Below are 23950 nucleotides of genomic sequence, written 5' to 3' on the forward strand. Positions count from 1 at the left end.
GTGCACAAGTTTATTATTATATTTACAGCAGAAAAAGGTGAAGGTTCTAGAGTAGCCATCACAGTCTCCTGGCCTTAATATCATCGAGCCACTCTGGGGGGGATCTCAAACATGGAGGCATTTTGCCTAGACGAATGGGCAGCTATACTACCTGCAAGAATCTGGGGCCTCATAAACAACTATTACAAAAGACTGCAAGCGGTCATTTATGCTAAAGGTGGTAATACACAGTATTAAGAACTAAAGATATGCAGACCTTTAAACAGGAGCCATTACATTTGTTTACTTGTTGCCATGTTTTGTTTTGTGATTCCATGACATTCTGTTATAGCCTACAATTGAATATGAATCCCATAAGAAAATGGGATTTGCCTGCTCGCTCATGTTTTCTTTAACAATGGCACATGCTATTACCAATTCTCCAAGGGTATGCAAACGTTTGAGCACAACTGTAGCGATATATATATTATACAGGGGAAGTAGAACAGTTTTGACAGTTTTTCAGTTGTATCACATAGTTCCTGGCATCCATACTAGCAAAATAGTCAGTGTTTGAGACTGAAGCAATGTAGAATAGAGAAGTCACTTTTTTTTTTTATTTAAAAAGTGATGAACATACAAGCTCATATCTATGCTTTATGATGCAACAAGAGCTGAATTATTGCTTAGATATGTGGATGAGAAGAAAGCTAGGAACTTTTCACCTGCAGTTGTCTTCTTCCTTCAAACAAAAGAATACTAGCTGCCATAGCAGAGTTTAAGCTTTCTATGCCAGGTACAACTGGAATTAACAGCCTCCTTCCGCCTGAATTCTCAGCCAGTAGCAGTGACTCTATACTAAGTCCATGAGTCTCTCCTCCAATTACAAGTGCACTAGGGCCCATAGCCCACTGTTTGTGATAATGTTGTATAGCAACTCTGGGAATATCGTGCAGTTCTTCATCTTCCTCATCACTGGAGGAGTAATAATCCTCTCCTTCGATGTACTGGACTCTTCTAGGATCACTGGATATCCAACCGTAGTCAATGGCTTTCCCAGATGTAAACTCATCCTCATGAGGAACAGTCTGACAGTAGTTATCCGCAACAAAGATTTTGGTATTCTCAGACAGGTAGTTACTAACTGTGTCCCACTCTAAGTTGGTTATAATTGGCAAGCGAAAGTGAGCTCCCATGCCTGCTCGGATTACTTTAGGTTCCCACGCATCAACACAACCTACAAAACGGGACAAGAAAAATAATGAAATCACTTCAGATACACTTATGTTATTACATACCATAAACAGGTTGACTTACTTTGAGCTGCTAGTTGCCTGGCTGTTTCTGACCTCAAACAAACTTTGAGTTACTAACACCGAACAAGCTTGCAGGTGTTAATAGTAACTGGCTTATTAGCTCAAGCTCAAAGTAAATGGCACCTTTGTATAGTCATAACAGCCAAGCAACCATCCTTTTTCAAAAAGTTCAACAATGGCAGCCTGTATATTCTTATTAAAAAAAGTTTCCTTTATGTATTTATTTAAAGAAATATATTGCAATGGATGGGGAATTCTGTATACCACTGGTGGTACATAGACACACTCTATGCAGACATAGACAAATTTGTTGGTACCCTTCCACCAAAGAAGAAAAAAAAAAAAACACTTTCTGAAATAACAACTTGAAACTGTCCAAAGTAATTAGCATCCATTATTGTTTAATCTACATTAAATAAAAGTCAGGCTTTGATTTCGATCTAAAATAATATTCTAAGCAATGAAAGAAATGAAAATGGCATGGCCGAAAATATAGGGCTTGCCCTCCAGAAGATTTGCCCCCCTACATGACCAGGCCATTTTTTGCTATACGGTGATGTGCTACTTTAACTGACAATTGCGTGATCATGCAACACTGTACAAGAATTAAATTTATATAATTTTTTCACACGAATAGATCTTTCTTTTGGTGGTATTTGATCACCACTGGGTTTTTTATTTTTTGAGCTATAAAAAAAACCCTATATTTTTTACTTTTTCCTGTAAAACATATCCTATAAAAAATATAAAATTTATTCATAAAAATGTAGGCCAAAATGTACTCTACTACATCTTTAGTGAAAAAAAAAAATCCCAATAAAAGTGTACATTACTTGGTTTACATGAAAATGATAGCATCTACAAATAACAGTATATACAGCGGGTAAAATAAACATTGAACACATCACCATCTTTCTCAGGAAAAACATTTCTAAAAAGGTCCTATTGCGTTTCTAAAAAAGGTACTATTGACATGAAATCCATGCATACAAAGAAACCAAAATAAATTATTTCAGAAATTATGTGTAATAAAATGGAATGACACAGGGGAAAAAAAGTATTGAACACAGGAAAGAAAGGGAGGTGCAAAAAGACCTGCACAACATTGTTGCAAAACAAACTGTTGGCACTGGTTACAGAAGAACTCACAAGATTTCTGACAGAGGAGTAAAAAGAATTATCAGAAGAGTTGTCCAAGGGCCAAGGAGCACTTGTGGAGAGCTTCAGAGAAACCTGGACTTCTTATAGATAAGTCTGTGAAATAGTGGGAGAATATAGTCTGGTCAGATGAGACCAAAATTGAACTCTTTGGATGCCATAATACACATCATGTTTAGAGGTCAAATGGCACTGCACATCACCCCAAAAAGACAGTATCAACAGTGAAGTTTAGAGTTGGGAACATCATGGTGTGGAACGGTTTTTCAGCATATGGTACTGGCAAGCTTCATATCACTGAAGGAAGGATGAATGAAAAAATGTACCAACACATTCCTGATAAAAATCTGCTGTCATCTAGCAGGATGATGAAGATGAAGTGAGGGTGGACATTTTAGCAAGACAATGATCCTCAACACAATGACAAGGAAACTCTCAACTGGTTTTAAAAAAAAGAAAATAAAGCTGGTAGAATGGCCCAGCCATTAGACCAATAGAAAATCTATGGACATAACTCAACATCAGAGTTCATAGAAGAGGCCCCAAAACCTTCAAGATTTGAAAACTGTGTGGAAGAATAGGCCAAAATCATACCTGAACAATGCATGCAGCTAGTTTCTTTATACAGGAGGCATCCTGAAGCGATCATTACCAACAAGGGATTTTGTACGAAGTATTAAATCCATTTTAGGGTTTCAATATTTTTTCCCGTGTCATTCACATAACATATATTATTTTTACTTTTTTTTTTGCTTTGCTTCTTTGTATGTATGGATTGTACGGGTTGTTACCGACGTGGTGAAAACGTCATGTCAACAGCGCCTTTAGAAATACAATGCTCAGCATAAATGAGTACACCCAAACAGATTTGGCAGAAAACCTTTACTTTCCTTTCAGAATCAACATTTTCTATGGGACACTATACTACAAAATGCAGGCCACTGATTGCAAACAAGATTTGTTAATTTAGCCAATCAGTGATCACATGAATCAGGACTTCACACAGAGGTCCCGTACAGCGATCTCTGTCCTCCGGACACAGCAGGCATCGATCACGGTGGCGCGCGCTCCCAGGGAGAACGCACAGGCAATGAATGCAGGGGGATGTTTTGAAATGTCCACCCGCATCGGCAGCACTCCCGTCCGGCCGTTTATAGACATGGGCTGGATGGGAAGAGGTTAAAGAAATGTATGATAATTGTGGGAAACCATTCGAAAAAAAAATTGATCACTATGAACCATTTATAATTTTTACTAGGGGTACCCATAAATCTGCGCAGTCCATTTTAGAGTAAACTTGTACAACAAGCAATAAACTACCTTTTTGTACTAGAACAGGCCAAAGAGCTATGTGTGAATTATATCATCACTATCTAATAAGCTATCCTACGTTTTCACAATGACCATGCCAAAGGAAAAATCTGATTGCTTGCTGTATTCACTGCCCTTCACCATTGCAAATTAAACATCTTAAAATACAAAACCAGAAGCAAAAAAAAAAAAAAAAAAAAAAAAAAAAAAACTCTGACGAATTAGGGAGTCTTTATATGACTTTTAGTTGAATTGACAGCTTAAAAAAAACAAAAAAAACAAAAACACAACTAACATTATTTTACAAAAGCAAAAAGTGAGGTGTAGACTGCTGTATACTATGGAAACCAAATGGCTGTCATTGCTGTGGGTACTCTAAATCGTTTAAAAAGCATACATATGGTACAATCTAAGTGGTACATTGTTACAGCCATTTACCTTTTTGATGAAATACTGCTTGCTGCAAGATAAAATACTATTGGTGCAGTGTTTTGTATTAGATACAGCACAGAACACAAGGTAGAAATGTATGTAATCATAAGTCAGAAGTAACTTGTATGCCTTAGCAACCATGTTCTCAAATGTTTACTTGGATTTCCATTTACTCCTACATTGCACATTGCTTTTACACAAAACATGTTGCCCATTTGTTTCCTACTCTTCGTCTATGTAGGCTATACTATAAATTAAATATATGCATATCAGCCCATTGAAGGGCATACATTGCAAAGCAGCTAACAAAATCCCTGTACTATTCAGGAAGTCATGTGAATTCATTAGGTCAGGGTCATATCTTTTGCTTTACCTTTTGTGAGCAATACTTTGTTACAGCCCGCCCCTGCTGCAGATCTCAGTATAGTTCCCAGGTTTCCAGGATCGCGGATATTGTCACATATGAGAGAAAGTGGTAACGTGTTCTTCAGTTGTGTTTCAGGAAATGTCATCTTTACGTGATCAGGTTTTCTAAAAATTCCTAGGGATAACAGAATTCCATATAATAACTAATCCTACAGAACTCTTGTAAATATTGGTAGCTTTTACAGTTTTCTACATTGTTAAAATAAAAGCTAAGAGCTCTGTAAAAAGTAAAGCCTAACACATACCATTTTTTTTTTTTTTTTTTAATGAGAATTGAAATCTTTGTTACCTTATCGTTTATTGAGGGAGACAGGAATTCTTAGACCACTCAGTTCTTTTTTTTTTCCTTGAGTATTGTGGATCCCGTCCACTATTCGTGAAATCAACACTTAACGATAGTACCTCCTAAAATCTGGAACACCTAAACATCCATTAACTTTATCCCTGCATAATACTTCATAGCTAATCCTTGGTTTTTTATTCACCCGTATATATTTACTTATCTTTTTTATGATCCTAAAAAAGGACCCCGGTAAGTATATTGGAAGCATATGGAACTTACACAGGATCTTCGGAACTACAACCACCTTTATTAAATTTATACAACCCACCCAGGAGAGTGACCCAATAGATATCTTTCTCAGTTCATCCTTAAATTAATTTATTCGTGGGATAGAATTTAGTTGATATAGATTTTTCAAAGAAAGGGTAAGCTTTACTCCTATGTAGTTTAATTCTCTCTTTCCAATACAGGGGAAGGCTTTCTGTAAAATCTGTTTCTCTCTCTTTGAAACTGTAATGTTTAAAATCTCTGATTTTGAGGGATTCATTTTCAAAATTTGATAGTTCACCATAATTATTTTAATATTTTCAGTAGGTTGGGTAATGTTACTCTGGGGTTCACAACATAAAATAACATGTCTTCTGCATAGGCCGCAACTTTATGCTCTACGTTCCCTATCGAGATTCCTTTTACATCTGTACTTTTTCGAACAGTCGCCAAAAATAGTTCCAGAGAAATAACAAAAAGCAGTGGAGAGAGTGGACATCCCTGCCTTGTCCCATTGTACATATAAAAATTGTGATAATGACCAATTTGTCCTTCACCGCTGCTGTTGGGAGTACGATACAATTTTTTTATCCACTGAATCATCCTAGGTCCAATTCCTAGTACCTCCAATGTGTCAATCATAAATCCCCAATCCACCCTATCAAAGGCTTTTTCAGCATCGATCGACACAACTAACGCTGAGCCCGTTTCTTTCTTACTCTTGTGCAGAAGAAGCAGTGATCTTAAACCATTGTGTATCTTCCCTCCCTGGTACAAATCCCCCCTGATCTAAATGTATCCAATCCGGCATCAACTCCTTCATCCTATTTACTAAAACCTTTGCATATAGTTTTGTGTCTATATTTAAGAGTGATATTGGTCAATAACTAGCACATTGGGATGGATCTTCCCTCATTTCCATCCCTTCTCCCAGTGCATTCATATACATGAACATTTTGGGCACGAGCTGTTCTTGGAACTTCCTATATCTCAAAGTATATACAGTTGTGTTCAAAAGAATAGCAATGAGACATCACTAACCTGATCAATCACTGTTTTTGGCAGAAATGATATTTCTACATGGCAAATAATTTACTAGCAGGTGTAGTAGAGTAATAGAAATCCAACAGACCCAACAGTCATGACATGCATGCTGCTGATTCTCTGTAATTGAATCACTAATTGAAAGGGGCATGTTCAAAATAATAGCAGTGTGGAGTTCTATTAGTGAGGTCATTCATTCTTTGAAAAACAGGTGCCAATTATTGCCCTTATTTAAGGAAGGAAGGCAGCAAATGTTGTACATGCTGGTTACAGTGCATTTCTCTCTGAAATTCTGAGGAAAATGGGTCGTTCCAGACATTGTTCAGAAGAACAGCGTACCTTGATTAAAAAGTTGATTGGAGAGGGGAAAACATATAAAGAAGTGCAGAAAATGATAGGCTGCTCAGCTAAAATGATCGCAAATGCTCTAAAATGGCAACTAAAACCTGAAAGACGTGGAAGAAAGCGAAAAACTACAATTTGAATGGATAGAAGAATAGCCAAAATGGCAAGGACTCAGCCAACAATCAGCTCCAGGAAGATCAAAGAAGGTGTAAAGTTACCTGTGAGTACTGTTACAATTAGAAGACGCCTATGTGAAGCCAAGCTATCTGCAAGAAGCCCCCACAAAGTCCCACTGTTGAAAAAAAAGACGTGCTGAAGAGGTTACAATTTGCCAAAGAGCACATTGACTGGCCTAAAAAGAAATGGCACAACATTTTGTGGACTGATGAAAGTAAGATTGTCCTTTTTGGGTCTAGTGGCCTGAGACAGTTTGTCAGACGACCCCCAAACACTGAATTCAATCCACAGTACACTGTGAAGACAGTGAAGCATGGTTGTGCAAGCATCATGATATGGGGATGTTTCTCATACTACGGTGTTGGGCCTATTTATCGCATACCAGGGATCATGGATCAGTTTGAATACATCAGGATACTTGAAGAGGTCATGCCCTTGAAATGGGTGTTCCAACAAGACAACGACCTCAAACACAGCAGTAAACGTGCAACAACTTGGTTCCAGACCAACAAGATTGACGTTATGGAGTGGCCAGCCCAATCCCCGGATCTTAATCCAATAGAAAACTTGTGGGGTGACATCAAAAAAGCAGTTTCTGAGGCAAAACCAAGAAATAGAGAAGAACTGTGGAATGTTGTCCAATCATCCTGGGCTGGAATACCTGTTCACAGGTGCCAGAAGTTGGTTGACTCCATGCAACACAGATGTACAGCAGTTCTCAGAAACAGTGCTTATACAACAAAATATTCATTAAGTGATTCAAAGGAAAGCAAAATCTTCAAACATTTTTCAGTTTATATAGTGAATGTTTGAGTTTGTAAAGAAGAATACAAACACTGCTATTTTTTTGAACAGTCTAATATTCACTTTTCTTAATTTTTTTAGAGGAACAACACAAATTTGATATATTTTTCTTCATGTTTTGATTTGGAATAGAATGTGTAGTGTTCCCAATGCATTTGTGTGTATGGAAATAAAAGCTATTAGAAGGATTTTAAGCTTTATTCACTTTTTTCAACACACTGCTATTATTTTGAACACAACTGTACATCCGGTCCCGTGCTCCTTCCTACAGCTGTACATCTCAATGTCACAATAATTTTTTCCTGTGAAATTGTTTTTTCCAGGGCTAACAACCTCTCCTCTTCTAGCCTGAACAGTCCGGCCTCTTTTCCTTTCTTTCTCCCTCTAGTTCTTTCGGGTTGCTAGATTTTATATCATATAGCTTAAATAGCAATAAATGTTGCGCTAAGTGTGAAAGAAATAAATATAAATTATTTGTGTGAACAACTATACATACACAGTACAATGTGCAAATGAATGCCTATAAGTGATATCATATACGATCCATATAAGGAACAATACAATGTTCAAAGTCCACATGAATGACAGCTTCTACACACTTTGTGAAAAAGAGCATGCGTGTCTTGAATGCAATATTATACTGTTGATCTTCTTTTCATCCAAAAAAATCACTAACGTGTAAAATGGAGGCTTACCAAATGAGAAGACCCCTTATTATAGGGGGTCTAATAAGGCTCTATATAGATGTAACTCCATCCGGACCTCTATCTTGTAACCGGAACCCAGATTCCACTTAGATAAGTAAGCCATTCTCATAGCAGAGCCAAGACAGTGTCATGTAAAATAAAACATGCCTCTCATAATGCAGTAAAACCGAATGTGCCTTTATTGCGCAAGTAAAATCCTACTTACAAAAAACATAGAAGGAATATCAGCATTCAAATACAGCTTCCAAAATGGCGGATAGCACAATGACGTCAGAGGGAGGCTCTGGAGTGTATATGATATCACTTATAGGCATTAATTTGCATGCTGTACTGTGTATGTATAGTTGTTCACATGAATAATTAATTTTTAATAGAATTTATTTCTTTCACACTTAGTAAATTTTAAATAGCAATAAATGTTGCACTAAGGGAGGATGTTCTCTTAAAGTGTCTGCAGCTCTGTACATTGTGAAAGTGGAGAATTTGCGCAGTTGAACCTATTCTGTTTTGTATCATATAGCTTGCTGTAATATTTTTGAAACGGTTTAGCATTATCAGTGGTTGAATATACCATTTCCCGCAATCATTTTTTATTTTCTCTAACCCTTTAACTTTATCTTTCATTAACCACCCTATTAAAGACTCTTCTTGTTTCCGGATCCATTCTCTTCTTATGGAACTGTTCTAAATCATAGAATTCCTTAGTTAATTTTATTTTCCAGATGTCATAAGTATGCTTCCACGCTTTCCCAAGTTGAATCTTTATCATGTCAACAGGCGGCATTAGTAGCCTCTAAGTTTCCAGTCACTGGGACTCTTATACGGTCCTTCAAATCCTTAGTGGACAATATTACATCTGCAGAGTCACAATCCTCAGTCACTACTCCCAGGCTTAGAGATAATATTTTGGCTCTTATCACACAGTTCGCACCACATTAAAACTATTGCTCCCTTAAGCTTCCCACAAATGTTAAGATCTTTGCGGTACACTTGTTATTTTAGTTGTTCTGATTAGATTAAAAGAAACTAGACATGGTACATGGTAGCCAATCAGCTTCCAACCCCAGCTTGTCAATTAAAGTGTTACTAAACCCACAACAGTTAAATTGGGCCATATATGCAATAAGCATGCTTGTTATACTCACTGTGGAACCTCAGGGGTTAATCCTCTGTATCGTGTAAAAAGGCTGTTTGATCCTTTCTTCTCTGCCTCGCCTCTTGTTGAAATGACCACCTGATACATAATCACATGCACATGCTCAGTTTGGTGTGTATTGCTAGAGGTTTTTTTTTTTTGGTCTTGGGAGAGTGCATTAGCACAGGGTCAATCAGCACTGTCCAAACAGAGGGTCAGGACTTTCACATCCTTCTAGAGCAGAAAGAAAACTCCTCCTACAAGCTTTAACCAGTGCTCTGCTGAAGTCACAAGACTGCTTTAACTGCCAATGAGAAAAAAGTATTTAGCAGGTTATATTTACTCAAATATTTGAATTTTCATGTTGAGTGCACTGTGGGTGACCGGATATAGTGAATGCAGGGTCCTGGGTTTAATAACACTTTAAGCTTTGACAAAAAAAAACGAAAAAAACTGGAAGCTGATTGGAAACTGCAAAATCTGGGCAGAGAAACCAGTTTTAGAAAACCAATCACTCTATTTTCATCCATAGTAAATGACTATCGGTTCTGTAACCATTTGCAGAGGTGTTTGTTAAAAATTGCCCCTGTTGTCAATCTGGCAGTATCCAATATTAAAGCCCTGATCATCCCCAATGAGGATGCCCTGTGTTTACAGACAAACAAATGCAGGCTTGCTCTATAATGCTATTTTCTCTGGTGGGCACTGCTTTGCAACCTGCTCTGCCAGTGACACTAGTCTGCCAAACTAGCTACCTGGGCTCTGGCCAAGACAAGGGTTCTGTTTTCTTTCCAAGATGATCCCTTACTTGCGGAGATTTGAGTTCATGTCTGCAGCCTTAAACCACTGTGAGGGATGGATTGCTAAAGGTCTCCCATCTCATTTTATATACGAGGCTCCTGTAAGTAAACATGAGGATTGTTAGGCTGAACTGCTGGGCTGAGTAACCAGCATGCAAAAAGCACCTGCTGTACATGACCTTTGCAGGACAGCATCTCTTCAAAGCTGCCCTAGACCCCTTATCAAGGATGTCCCTGGAGGCAAGAGCAACAATCTGCCCCAACAGAAGCAGGAAAGCTAATTTTTAATGGAGTCCAAGAAGAGTTCATTTTGTTACTTCCAGTCCTCACCTCCAAAAGCAAAAACCAAGTGTGGCAACCATCTCTGTCGCAAGCGCTGGACTGGATAAATCTTCAGCATGAGGGGGAGCCCCCACTTTCCAAAGTTGAGGGACATCTCTGAGCCTTTGCAGACATCTAGACAGCCTGCATATCAGATATCTGGGTGTGGGAATTTGTTTCCAGGGACTACAGGCTAGAATTCTGTTCTCAACCTTTTCAAGGGTCATGCCATCCATCCTGCCTATGTCACTCCACAGATTAGCAGATCTCCATGCAGCCCTCACAGGGCTTCTGGAGAAGAAGGGCTTCTAGTGGAACAGTTCCAATATTTCTACTCTAACTTGTTCACAGTACCCAAATCAAAAGGGGTTTTGGCCCCATCTTGAAATTCTAGGCCATATGGGGTTTATTTACTAAAGCTGGTTCACTCAGAATTTCGTGCACTTCTGCATGGAAACAAATCAGCTTACAGGTTTTTTTTTTGTTAAAGCTTAAATTGAACAAGCTGAGGTTAGAAGCCAATTGGCTATCATGCACAGGTGCACGAGATTCTGAGTGAACCAGCTTTAGCAAATCTCTCACTTATCACAGCCTCTCTTCATCACAGAGATTTTATGGCCTCTGTGGACATCAAGGATATGTATTTGCATGTCCCTATTTTCCCAATGCATCAACGATTCCTTTACTTTTCCATGGGTGCCCAAGCATTTCTAGTTTGTAACATTTGGCTCATTCTCGGTTTACCAAGGTTCGGACTTGTGTGCTAACCTTGCTATGCTATGACCCATTGTGAGAAAACTGGGTCACCTCCTGTTAAAAAGCTGTTCTGGAGCTGAGGAAGTCCTTTCTTCCGGTCTCTGGAAAGACCCTGGACACCTCGTCTGTGCAGGGAATTTGGTTTCAGGAATCTTGTCTCATGATCAATATTTTGGATCTTCTGGAAATTTTGTTCTCGCTGAAATGCTGGACACCCTGACTGGAGGGTCATCTAATCAGAAATCAGTCAGGAAATGCCAAAGCGGTGGCAAACATCAGGGAGGACCAGTAGTCTTGCCTCTTTCCGAGGTGAAACGCTACATTCCAGCCTTGTCCACCATTTACATTGTGTTGTTGGCTAAGGTAATCTCTACATTCCAGCCTTGTCCACCAGGTCCAAGTGCTGTTGGCGAAGGCAATTTGCCTGCCAATTATCCATGGCTGGATAATTGGCAGATAGATTACCTTAGCCAACAGCACTTGGACCTGGGATAATGGTTCCTACACCCGAAGGCATTTCAGGATCTGTGTCACAGGCGGGAGGTGCTGATTGAGGATCTCATGGCCTCCAGGTTCAACAACCTGGAGATTTGTCTCCAGATACAGCGATTCTTTTGTAGCAGTGGGTGCTCTGGAGGCTCCATGGGATCAGTACAGCCTGATCTATGCCTTTCCTCCCCTGAAACTTCATCTTCGTGCTGTGCAGAATGGAGGAGGGCATTCTGGATATTGTTAAAGCTCTGGACTGGTCCAGATAAATGTGGTACGTCAACCTCATCAAACTCCTGGCAGATGCTCTGTGGACTTTTCCAGATCATTTAGATGTTCCAGAGGCTAATTTATTGCCCTGCTTTCATTCCAGGAAATGCTCCCTTGGACTTTTCTGCAAATAGGCTTGGATAAGCCTTTGGCCTTGAGTACCATCAAGGATCCGATATCAGTACTTGAGAGCTTGTTTCAAAGACTGCTAGTTTCTTGTTCCACCATCTATTGGTGTCAATGATAAATCATTATTCAAGCTTATGGTTTTAAGGATTTGGTTCCACCCTTTCCTGTCAAAAGGATACTCTTACTAGATCTGTGAGTGCTTGTTGGACTTCATCAGACTACCATTTCCCAGATTTGCAAGGCAATCACCTAGTCTCCTGTTTAGGTTTTTGTTACCAGGCCTCAATAGATAGAAGGTCCTTCGGGCAGTTCTCTGAGCTGAAAGCAGTGCCTAGCTGTTTTGGTGAGCCTGTTAGTGTTTTGCTGCTTTTGCCCACCCTTCAAATAAACTGCTTTTGGATATCCCAATACTCTATGAATTCTTGTCTCCCTCAACGAAAAATAGAAAAAAAAAATTTGATCTTTGTACTTACCATAAAATATATTTATTGTAGTTCATGGAAGACACAGATCCCACCCATCTACATTTATGAACATACTCTTGGTACTACATTTCCACAGAACTAAATATTGCTAGGAGCAAAAGGGAATATAACAGGCTGGCGCGGTTTTTTTGTTTGCCAGTGTCCAATTCCTCCTGTAGGCAGCAGTATAAAACTCAACAGTGATAAATTCCTGTGAACTACAAGAAATTGATTTGACGGCAAGTAACAAAATCTAATTTTGGTTATTAATTCGGTTTGTGACGCCTATGGGAAATTTTTCCCTCACTTCTTGCCCACACTGATGACCATACAAGAATTGAGTGAAGCAGTTGTCACCAAAATAGGAAAGCAGACAGATATAGAAACACTTCCATAAGTTTTAACCTGTACTTGCTCCATTGAAAATGTGAGGGGAAATCTCAATGGACGCAAATGTCAATAAAAACCCAACAGTAGTTCCAGAACTTTTCTGCTCTTTTCAGAGCATTTTGGCTAGAGTTGGGCTTTAATTACCACTTATGTACAGTATCTATCTGCATCATCACAGTTGGGGCTGTCCATCTTGAAATGACTGCGCTGATACTGCACCCTTCAGCACAACCATTTCTTTCTAAATGGAGACGAGACAATATGAGCTGTGTTGGTTTTGGCTCTTGCCAAATACCGTACCCATTTTGAAAGAGCTGCTTTCTGTTGATATCTCGGCCAGTGCCATCGCCACACCAAATGGTGATTGTTCTGATGCATCAGTAAGAATTAAGCTATATGCATAGATATATTCAGACAATGATCTTTGGCAAAAATTGTTCCACAGGCCTCAGTGATGCTCTAGGCTTCTCAAACAGAATGTCAACATAGACTTTAGTTTCTTAGGAAAACAAACTACCCCAGTAAATACAACTGATGGCTCAAAATTTGCCATGGACATACAGATATAACATGGGATAATTACCTGTCCATCTTCACTTACCTATGATTCCTTGGGGGGTAACAACATCAGACCACATACTGATGTCTTGAAATTTTACTTTGACAAGGTTTGCTTTCTGGAGTTTATCGGTAGGCAATGCTTTTAACTGATCAACTCTACTGAAGAACAATGTATGTAGAATGGCTCCAGCCTCCATAGCATCCAGCAGCAGCCTCTGGCCTTCCAGTAACACCTGTCCATGACGATCCCGAAAAGATTTGGATTTTGCTACTGAAACGACTTTGCTATATATTAAGAATGAAAAAAATGAGATAAATAAAAAATATCTGATGTAGCCATAGAAAACCACAATGTCAAGAAAGAAAAAGAGAAAGGGGTTAAATGATTTAGGTCATGTTAACGCATATTTAGATGTTCTAGATAATGTAAAAGATCTGGTAATTACATGTGCCATTTCTAAAACAAATTTATTATCTACACTAAAGGATCAAAACAGTGCATATGCTGGTTCAAAATCAAATCTATTATCTGCAATGGTAGCTCATACGGTGCATGCACCAGTTTCAGCTAGTTGTAGATTGTAGAGTGCATATGCTGCTTCGAAGTCAAATGTATCACTTACAATGATAGATCATCCAGTATATAATTTATAGTGGTATATCATACAGCACATCTGCTGGCTGTAAATAAAATGTATTATCTGTAATAGTAGACCATACAGAAAATGTGCTGACTCTAGAGTGAATGTATCATTTAAAGTAGTAGATCGTTTGGTGCATGCAAGAGACTAGGCACAAACGTCATCAGTGGACTGGCCCAAAATAGGGAAGAGGAAGATGGCTGAGGACTTTTTTTTGTGTTTTCACATGGCAGTAAGTGCTTACATGCAGGGGGGACAACAGCAGAAGACATCAAAGAAAGGAAGTAACTATTACCAATTCTGTATGCGCGCGCGCGCACGCACACACACACGCACACACCGAAAAATTAGAATATCGTGCAAAAGTTCATTTATTTCAGTAATGCAACTTAAAAGGTGAAACTAATATATGAGATAGACTCATTACATGCAAAGCAAGGTAGTTCAAGCCGTGATTTGTCATAATTGTGATGATTACGGCTTACAGCTCATGAAAACCCCAAATCCACAATCTCAGAAAATTAGAATATTGTGAAAAGGTGCAATATTCTCGGCTCAAAGTGTCCCACTCTAATCAGCTAATTAAGCCATAACACCTGCAAAGGGTTCCTGAGCCTTTAAATGGTCTCTCAGTCTGGTTCAGTAGGAATCACAATCTTGGGAAAGACTGCTGACCTGACAGTTGTGCAGAAAACCATCATTGACACCCTACATAAGGAGGGAAAGCCTCAAAAGGTAATTACAAAAGAAGTTGGATGTTCCCAAAGTGCTGTATCAAAGCACATTAATAGAAAGTTATGTGGAAGGGAAAAGTGTGGAAGAAAAAGGTGCACAAGCAGCAGGGATGACTGCAGCCTGGAAAGGATTGTCAGGAAAAGGCCTTTCAAAAGTGTTGGGGACTTTCACAAGGAGTGGACTGAGGCTGGAGTCAGTGCATCAAGAGCCACCACACACAGACAGATCCTGGACATGGGCTTCAAATGTCGTATTCCTCTTGTCAAGCCGCTCTTGAACAACAAACGTCAGAAGCGTCTCACCTGGGCTAAAGAAAAACAGACCTGGTCTGTTGCTCAGTGGTCCAAAGTCCTTTTTTCTGATGAGAGCAACTTTTGCATCTCATTTAGAAACCAAGGACCCAGAGTATGGAGGAAGAATGGAGAGGCACACACTGCAAGATGCTGGAAGTCCAGTGTGAAGTTTCCACAGTCTGTGTTGATTTGGGGAGCCATGTCATCTGCTGGTGTTGGTCCACTGTGCTTCATTAAGTCCAGGGTCAACGCAGCCGTCTACCAGGAGATTTTGGAGCACTTCATGCTTCCTTCTGCAGACGAGCTTTATGGGGATGCTGACTTCATTTTCCAGCAGGACTTGGCACCTGCCCACACTGCCAAAAGCACCAAAACCTGGTTCAATGACCGTGGGATTACTGTGCTTGATAGGCCAGCCAACTCGCCTGACCTGAACCCCATAGGGAATCTATGGGGCATTGCCAAGATAAAGATGAGAGACATGAGACCGAACAATGCAGAAGAGCTGAAGGCCGCTATTGAAGCATCCTGGTCTTCCATAACACCTCAGCAGTGCCACAGGCACATTGAGGCAGTAATTGCAGCAAAAGGGGCCCAAACCAAGTACTGAGTACATATGCATGCTTATACTTTTCAGTTGTCCAATATTGTTCTATGTACAATCCTTGTTTTATTGATTGCATGTAATATTCTAATTTTCTGAGATTGTGGATTTGGGGTTTTCATGACCTGTAAGCCATAATCATCACAATTATGACAAATCACGGCTTGAACTATCTTGCTTTGCATGTAATGAGTCTATCTCATATATTAGTTTCACCTTTTAAGTTGCATTACTGAAATAAATGAAATTTTACGCGATAGTCTAATTTTCCGAGTTTCACCTGTATGTATAAATATATATATATTTTTTTATGTTTGCATTGCTGTTGTTAGATTTATTATGTGTTGGATGATGTGCTTCAAAGAGCTCTGGCTTTATATTGTATAAGTTAAAAAAAAAATTGAAGCTTCTCTGCAGTGTTGTTCACCCCAGACACTCTCCTCCCATAATCTTGGTCCCAGTCCTCTTCCTGGTTTAAAGGATGGTCAGTATCATTTAATCCACTTCCTGTGCACACAAACTGTCATGGGCATACCACCTTCATAGGAGAATGTTGCAGAGAATGGCACTTACGTCACTAATGGACTATCTTCTTTGCACCATTCAGGACCGCCAACACCAGACAAGAAACTGCCTTCGGACATCATATGACAGGAAAGAAAACATTTGGATCTAGAACTAAGTTTACACAAGCAACACATACCTGTTTTTACTTACCTACAAATTTAAATGGCAGACACTCAAGTCCGTTCAAATTGCTGCAATGCTACTTTACATTGCAGGAAATTAAACTTGGCATGTCACGTTTAGCAGGCATTCCACTTGCCAAACGTGCTCATTGAAGCCAATGAGACAACACTAATATGCCACCCATTTCTCCTGTACCATGAAGGAATGGTCCCTTAAAGTGATACTAAAGGCTGCTTTTTTTTTTTTGAACAACAAGTAATAACAAATGGTTTTGCACAAAGCAGCCCCTCCCTCCTCTTCTTGGATCCCCCGCTGCGCTCCTGGCACCTCCCTCCTGTACGGTGCTCCCAGAGCAAACAGCTTGCTATGTGTGTCCATTTACACACTGAGCCATGGCTCGGCCCTGCCCCTCTCTCTCTCCTTATTGGCTCACTAGCTCTGATTGACAGCAGTAGGATCTGTTTTTTTTACTAAATCTGCTTTATATTGGACAAAATATAGAATATAAATGTATTTTATTTACCGCAACATTATTTTTTTTTTTTAAACCAACACTGATCAAGGTACAAAGGTAGACAAAGATGTTTTCTTTTTTAGGTTTGTTACTGTTTTTGTCTAGGTACTGTATACAAAAATTAAAATGTATGCAAAACAATATCGCCAAAAGATAAAAAACACACCACACACAACATGCTGTATGTTTTACTTTGTTTTCATGCATAATGACAAAGGTGATGCCTAATAAAAAGGCCCATATCAGAAATGTAAAAATTGCTCTGATTCATAGAGGGTGTACAGTGAGGCAAGATCTGAACTGGTTAAGGAATCTTTTGCATTTGACACTTCCAGAAGTGTCAAATTTCTGGTTCCCTTCACTTGCTGTGTTTCCTCCTGCCGACCCCTACACAAAGGATATATTTTTTCCTTAAAATAACTAATATTGTATTTATCTCATAATTAGCCTAATCAGTGAAGAACATGATTTAATGGACTCTCTAGTTCCCTGGTCTCCTCCCATGCCCGTCTCCAGGACTTCCCCCATTCTATCAGACTGTCACCTACTTTCCTCACCTTTAGGCGCACTCTGAAAACCAATCTCTTCAGGGAAGCCTACCCCGCCCTCAGATAATTACTGAACTCCTCCACTCTTCCTACCACTCCATCCCCCACAGCTATTTCCTCCTGTACCACTATCCCCTCCCTCCTAGATTGTAAGCTCCAAGGAGCATGGCCCTCAAACCCCTCGTGTATTGAATCGTATTGTTACTGTACTGTCTCATGTACTGTCTCCCTTTACATTGTACAGCGCTGAGCAAACTGTTGGCGCCATATAAATCCTGTATAATAATATGAATATGTAACTTGTTACATTGTTTTATAATATTTAGCACTTTGGTGTTATTTCTTATGTTTTAGCATTTTTTTTTTTCATAGGCCAACACTGCACCAGGGGGAGATTGTTCTGCAAAGGAAGACATGCAGAAACAGTGTGAAACTATGAAAACATTCGTAGTGAGCCTTCTCCCTCTAGCACAATGTTACAACTATACATTTTTTCTTTTAGGCCCCCTTTCACACAGGCGGACTGATTAGGATGCGGTCACTGGATATTGTGAATGTGCTACTTGCTGCATTGGCAGCTTTGGAGCTGGTGACTGCGGTACTACACTCATGAGTGGTGGTGATTTTTCTGGATGGTGGAAGTCACACATGGACAGCTGGAATTTCAAAGGGACTTCTTATTTATTTACTTTGAAAATTTCAGTGGACTGTTTTGTAGATTCATTCAAATTCATTTACGATTATTGTTTGATATTCACTTGTTGCTACACTAAAGTGCTACACTTTGTTATATACTGTCTTTGCATGGGTAACACTTCTTAAAGCAGTAAAAATGTAATAAATGGCAGCTTAACAATTCTTAGATGTGGTGAATGAGTTTGTTTTCTTATTTTTTAGACTTTTTTTTCCTCTTTTTTGCTATTAAACATGTCCAGTAAAAAAAATTTTAAAAATCAAATTTCATCATAAATTTAGGCCAAAATGTATTCTGCGACATGTCTTTGCTAAAAGAAAATCCCAATACATGTAAATTAATTGGTTTACGTGAAAGTTATAGCATTTACAAATGGCGGTATATATACTGGGATTTTTTTTTTCTTTTACTAGTAATGGCAGCGATCAGCGACTTATAGCGGGAGTGCAGCAGGCATTCTGACACGGGGGGGAACTGACTTTGTATCAATGACATCCCCAGTGACACCAATTTAGGGATCAGTGCTAATAAAAAGCACTGACACTGTACTAATGGCACTGGGCAGGAAAGGGTTAACATGTGGGCAATCAAAGGGTTAACTGTGTGGTGTTTAAACTGTAAGCACACGGTTTGTCAAAATTGTAGTGGCAGTTCTCCCTGCAGCTCTCAGCGGGTAGGTGTGGCCGCTGGCCCCATTCACTATAATGACAGGTTGCCGGTGTTCGCACCTATTTGCGGCTCTCTGCACAGACATGGATTACCTGTGGTGATCATTGCTGAATGCACTTTCCGCATCCAGCAGCAATCACCACAGGTAATCACTGGCTGTGCAAGGAGACAAAAATAGGTGTGGCTGCCAGCAACAGCGGTGTATTTACCGCGAGGCAACCAAGGCGTTTGCCTTGGGTGGCAATTTTCGGGGGGGGGGGGGGAGCAGTATTAGATGGAGGATAATGATGATGGGCTGGCTTCTTTCTGCAGTGTGGCAAGAAAGTCGGCAGCCGGCAGTGGATGCACATGCTGGGTTCCTGTCTGTGTGATGAGTGACATGTAGGGGTCAGACCTCGGCTCTGGCAGTGTGTGCAATCCTCCAGTGCTTTGCAATGATCATTCCTCATCCGTGAGATCACATGACAGTGTATGTGTGCATCAAAGTGAAAGTGAAATGTCACAGCTGGTCTGTGTGTAAACAGTCTGTGGTGGAGGCTGGATGTCCCACCAGAGGCTCTATACCTATACCTGAATGCAGACTGAAGGGGCAATAGTTCAATTGGTTCACTTATTCCTCCATTAGCTGCTTCCTTTTGGGAATCCCCCAAATTCCTCTGTCTGGGGGAGCACTAGGAAGGATGATACGGATTTCCTGACAGAGATCATTTGATCTGATCCAGTAGTGATGACACTTAAGGGGTGGGATGGTTGTGACCTTTATACCGTGAATAGATCCCATAAACTGGAGCAGCCCAGGGTGACCACTCTATATGCTCTTATGTCCTGCATGCTGTGTACAGGGAGATAATGCAGACTTCATATACCCCCAGTTCCATCTAGTTGGACTACCTTTGATCACACACCATTTCATTCACTGCTCATTCATAGAATACCTAGGAGTTGCCATCTGTCCAGGATTCAACGTGATAGTCTGGGTTTGAATCATTGTAGGAGTTTCAGGCAGACTGAAACCTGGACGCCATTAGTCAGATCAGACTGTGACTCCCCAAGTAACCAAAATAGTCACACATAAATGTGTTGCCATTCCAGGAGCTGCAGGCAGGTTTAGCATCACTGGGGGAACGGGGCGATGATGTGAGCAAGAGCAATTTGGCCACACCCACTGTTCACCATGGCACGCTATGTGCCCGCATTTCTATTCTCCTTGCGGCACCCAAAGGTGTCCCAGGTCTTACAGCGTATACTACAGTAAAAAAAAAAAAAAAAATTGCCCTGCGCCACTACAGTGTTCAGGTTCGGCTTAAAGAAACAATGGCAACCCTAGGCCAGGGGGCTATGGTTGCGACGGTCAGTGGTGGCAGACGGTGGTGGTGGGGGGGGGGGGGTTTGGCTCTGTGTTGCATAGGGCAGCACATTAACTAAATACACCACTGGCCAGCGACCTGTTATTATAGTGAATGGGGCCAGCGTCCACACCTACCCCCTTAGGGCCGCAGGGAGGACTGCTGTTACAGATCACACTGGCCCTAATTGCCAGTGTAAATATTGCCTAATGTTGCCCTCTCTCCAACTGAGGACGCTGCTGCCCAAAGGTATGACTCTTGAACCTCCAACCTGGTCCAATAACCAGGCGAAAAAGGAAAAAAGTGTAAAAGAAAAAAAATTTAAACTAATGAAGCGACCACATTTAAGGATTGGTAATCTGCAATCTATTACACTATTGTTTTTTGGCTTAAAACTGCTTAAACCATTTCCCATCCAGCGTACATCCTCAGATGGGAAAGCTGGTATCTTGGTCATTGCTGCAGCAGGTATCATCTTGTAGCCCCAGCATATCTGCACGCAATAAAAGTAATCCAAGTGGCTAACGAGCAGCTGGATTACTTTTACAGGTGGCCCCACCACACTCTTGCTGACGCTTTTACCGGGCTGTCCCTTGCAATTGCAGAGCCTGGCAAGGACAAGACTGGCAGCATCCAGCTCTAGGCACACAGTGAGAGGAACAGAAGTCGTTCCTCCCACTATGTGACGTCAGAAACAGGAAGCGACAAGGATTTCATCACTTTTTGTTTCGGTCCTTTCGTTTACCTTCCCAGGGAAGCAACCGATCTGTGTCTGATCAGCTGCATTGGAGGCCAGAGGAGATATTTGGTGTCTAATAGACCCCCGATCTATCCATAAAGAAGACCTGTCATGGCCTATGCTATTACAACGGATGTTGTTCAGCCCTTGTAATAGAAATAAAGTTGATTTTAAAAAAATGTAAAGTTACAGTGTAGAAAAAAAAAAATTAATAAATTTAAAAGTGCCCCCCCCCCCGTGCTCATAAATGTGAACGCACACACAGGACCTGCACGCATATGTAAACAGCGATCACACCACATATGTGAAGTATCGCTGCGAATGTCAGCGAGAGCACTAACTTTAGAACCAGACCTCCTGTGTTACTCTAAACTGGTAACCTGTAAAGGCTTTTAAATTGTTGCCTATGGAAATGTTTAGGTAGCATAATCAGGAACCGTACCACAGGTGGAACGCAATTTTAAAGCATGACATGTTTGTTATCTATTTACTCGGCGTAATAATCTTTTATATTCTACCAAACAATTGGGTATTATATTGTGTTTTTGTGAATTAAAATCCATTAAAGTGTATTTTTCCCCAAAAATTTGCATTTGATAAACCGATGCGCAATTATCGTGTGACATCAAAATATGCAAAGCCCACCATTTTATTCTCTAGGGCCTCTAATAGATATGTTTGGAGGTTCTAAGTCTTTTTCTAGCAAAGAAAAAAATTTTTTACATGTAGGAGAGGAACACCAGAATTGGCTCAGACTGGACATGGTTAAACATTTTATGTTAATTGGCAGTGGCAGTTTAAAAATGTATGACACTTTTCCATATGAATCAATCACATATGACATTACATGTGGCATCCATCACATCACATATGGGTGTATTTATAAAAAAATAAATAAATGAAGAGCTATTCATCCTTCAAAACTGTATGTACATTTGTTCTGTATGAACACTAGTAAAACGGAGTGTTACTGGCAGCTGCACAGAGAGTGCTTCCTATCAGATGCAGTCACTGTTCAGCAGCACAACTGCTGCCACCTAAATACACTGAATTCACCCCCATCCATCCTGTTAGAAATTGAGGGATTTTCTGTCTCTTGTGGGCTGAATGGCCAAAATTTGAAACATCTGTGCCAAGCCTTTCTCATGTCAAAACATGAAACGCATGAAAACGTACACACAAAAGGTGAAAATGGAGCAGATATTTCACAATCACTCTGCACACATTACAGTCAGCCTGGCCTGGAGGTGATCACTAGGGATGCACTGATACGCTTTTTTGATCAGCGAGTACCAAAACTTTGCAGTGCGATTTGCATCAATCAGTTTAGGCTAGATGGCTTTGGATTGGTCATAACCGTCACATGGAAGGTGCTAACCAATCAGAAGCCATCCAGCCCATGCAGTCATCCCTGCAAGGAGAGGAGAGAAAGCTGCTTCACAGGTCTAAGGATTTGAAATCCTTGTGGCTATCTCTCCTCTCCTTGCAGAGATGACAGTACGGGCTAGACAACTTCTGATTGGACAGCACCGTCCTCCTTCACAGGTCTGCGGATTTCAAATCCCTGTGGCTTCTTATTTCCTACAGCTGAGAATCCAGAGCATCTGTCACCAAGGTATACATCCACATTTTCTCCCATTCTCTGCTTAGCATGGAAATTGGTGCAGGCAGGTTTCCTGTGTGAACTCAAGCCTGGGTTCACACAGGAGCAGTGGGGAAACCACATGTGATTTGGACAGGAATCGTATTCCAGTTCAAATCGTATGCTATTCTTTGCGGTGCAATTTGCATTGCCGCAGATCACACCACAAAGAATTGGTTTCTGGTATCGGGAGCATTTTCACAAAACCTTTTGGTATCAGTGCATCCCTAGTGATCACATTATGCCAGCAGGAAAGGCAGCCCTCACACTGGTACAGGCAGCTAGAACCTGTGGAAGATCTGCTGATTAGTGGTTGTTAGAAGTGACAAGGGGTCTTTGAATTACCCGAGTCGGTTATCTCCAGAGCGGGCTCTCTCGTATTTCAGCTCCACTGGAAGGGCCTGTTCAGGTACCTCCTGATCATCTGATGTGTCCTTCATCTGGCTCATGTCCTCATTGACCAGCTGATGGTGTGCCTGCTCCTTCTGCTGTGCCAAGGTCACCCTCCCCTGTGCCTGGCTACCCCTCTCCTCCTTTTGTGTCAGGGCCACCCTATCCTGTGGATACCTCTGCTCCTTCTGTGGAAGGGCCCCCCTCTCTTGTGGATACCTCTTCTTCTGTGGAAGGGCCCCCCTCTCCTGTAGATGCCTCTTCTCCTTCTGTGTCTGGGCCCCCCTCTCCTCTGGATACCTCTTTTCCTTCTGTGTTAGGGCCCCCCTCTCCTGTGGATACCTCTGCTCCTTCATCAGGGCCCTCCTCTCCTGTGGATACCTCTGCTCCTCCTGTGGATACCTCTGCTCCTTCTGTGGAAGGGTCCCCCTCTCCTGTGGATACCTCTGTTCCTTCTGTGGAAGGGTCCCCCTCTCCTGTGGATACCTCTGTTCCTTCGTCAGGGCCCCCCACTTCTGTGGATACCTCTGCTCCTTCTGTGGAAGGGCCCCCCTCTCCTGTGGATACCTCTGCTCCTCCTGTGTCAGGGCCCCCCTCTCTTGTGGATACCTTTGGTTCTCCTGTTGCAGGCTGCCCCTGTCCTGTTTCTGCTCCTTCTGTGGCCTGAACTCTCTGGCCGGGGGAATAACCCTCACCGGCGTCCTCCTCAGGGCCCGCACATCCCGCTTCACCTGTATAGTCCCAGGAACCTGAACCAAACCCAGCCGGCTACAGCGCAGCACGCTTCTCATGAGCGCCGCCATCATCGTCCCCTACTGACCTGTCCCGCTAAGTGACGTGAAGCAGCACATGCGGCCGCCATGTTGTGGTTGGCAAAGCAG

The 23950-nt window shown here is 41.1% G+C and overlaps 1 protein-coding gene across 3 annotated transcripts; it reads right to left on the reverse strand.

Moving 5' to 3' along the window:
• Nucleotides 1-569: 569 nt before the first annotated feature.
• MRM3 (mitochondrial rRNA methyltransferase 3) lies at nucleotides 570-23937 on the reverse strand. 3 transcript variants are annotated; one of them, XM_089668444.1, is made up of 5 exons: nucleotides 23556-23937; nucleotides 23025-23513; nucleotides 13605-13849; nucleotides 4570-4737; nucleotides 570-1216 (listed from the first exon to the last, which is right to left on the reverse strand). In XM_089668444.1, exons 1-5 carry the CDS (start codon nucleotides 23873-23875, stop codon nucleotides 690-692), a joined length of 1749 nt encoding a protein of 582 aa, XP_089524570.1. In that variant the 5' UTR covers nucleotides 23876-23937; the 3' UTR covers nucleotides 570-689. The 3 variants fall into 3 exon arrangements, with proteins under 3 accessions (XP_089524570.1, XP_089524571.1, XP_089524569.1); XM_089668445.1 differs by having other exon boundaries at nucleotides 23025-23450; nucleotides 23514-23937; XM_089668443.1 differs by having other exon boundaries at nucleotides 23025-23937.
• Between the last annotated feature and the right edge of the window lie 13 nt (nucleotides 23938-23950).

The sequence above is a fragment of the Staurois parvus genome, unplaced genomic scaffold (genome assembly GCF_062004578.1).
Source record: "Staurois parvus isolate SC_StPar_1 unplaced genomic scaffold, SC_StPar_1.0 ptg000058l, whole genome shotgun sequence".
Taxonomy (NCBI): Eukaryota; Metazoa; Chordata; class Amphibia; order Anura; family Ranidae; genus Staurois; species Staurois parvus.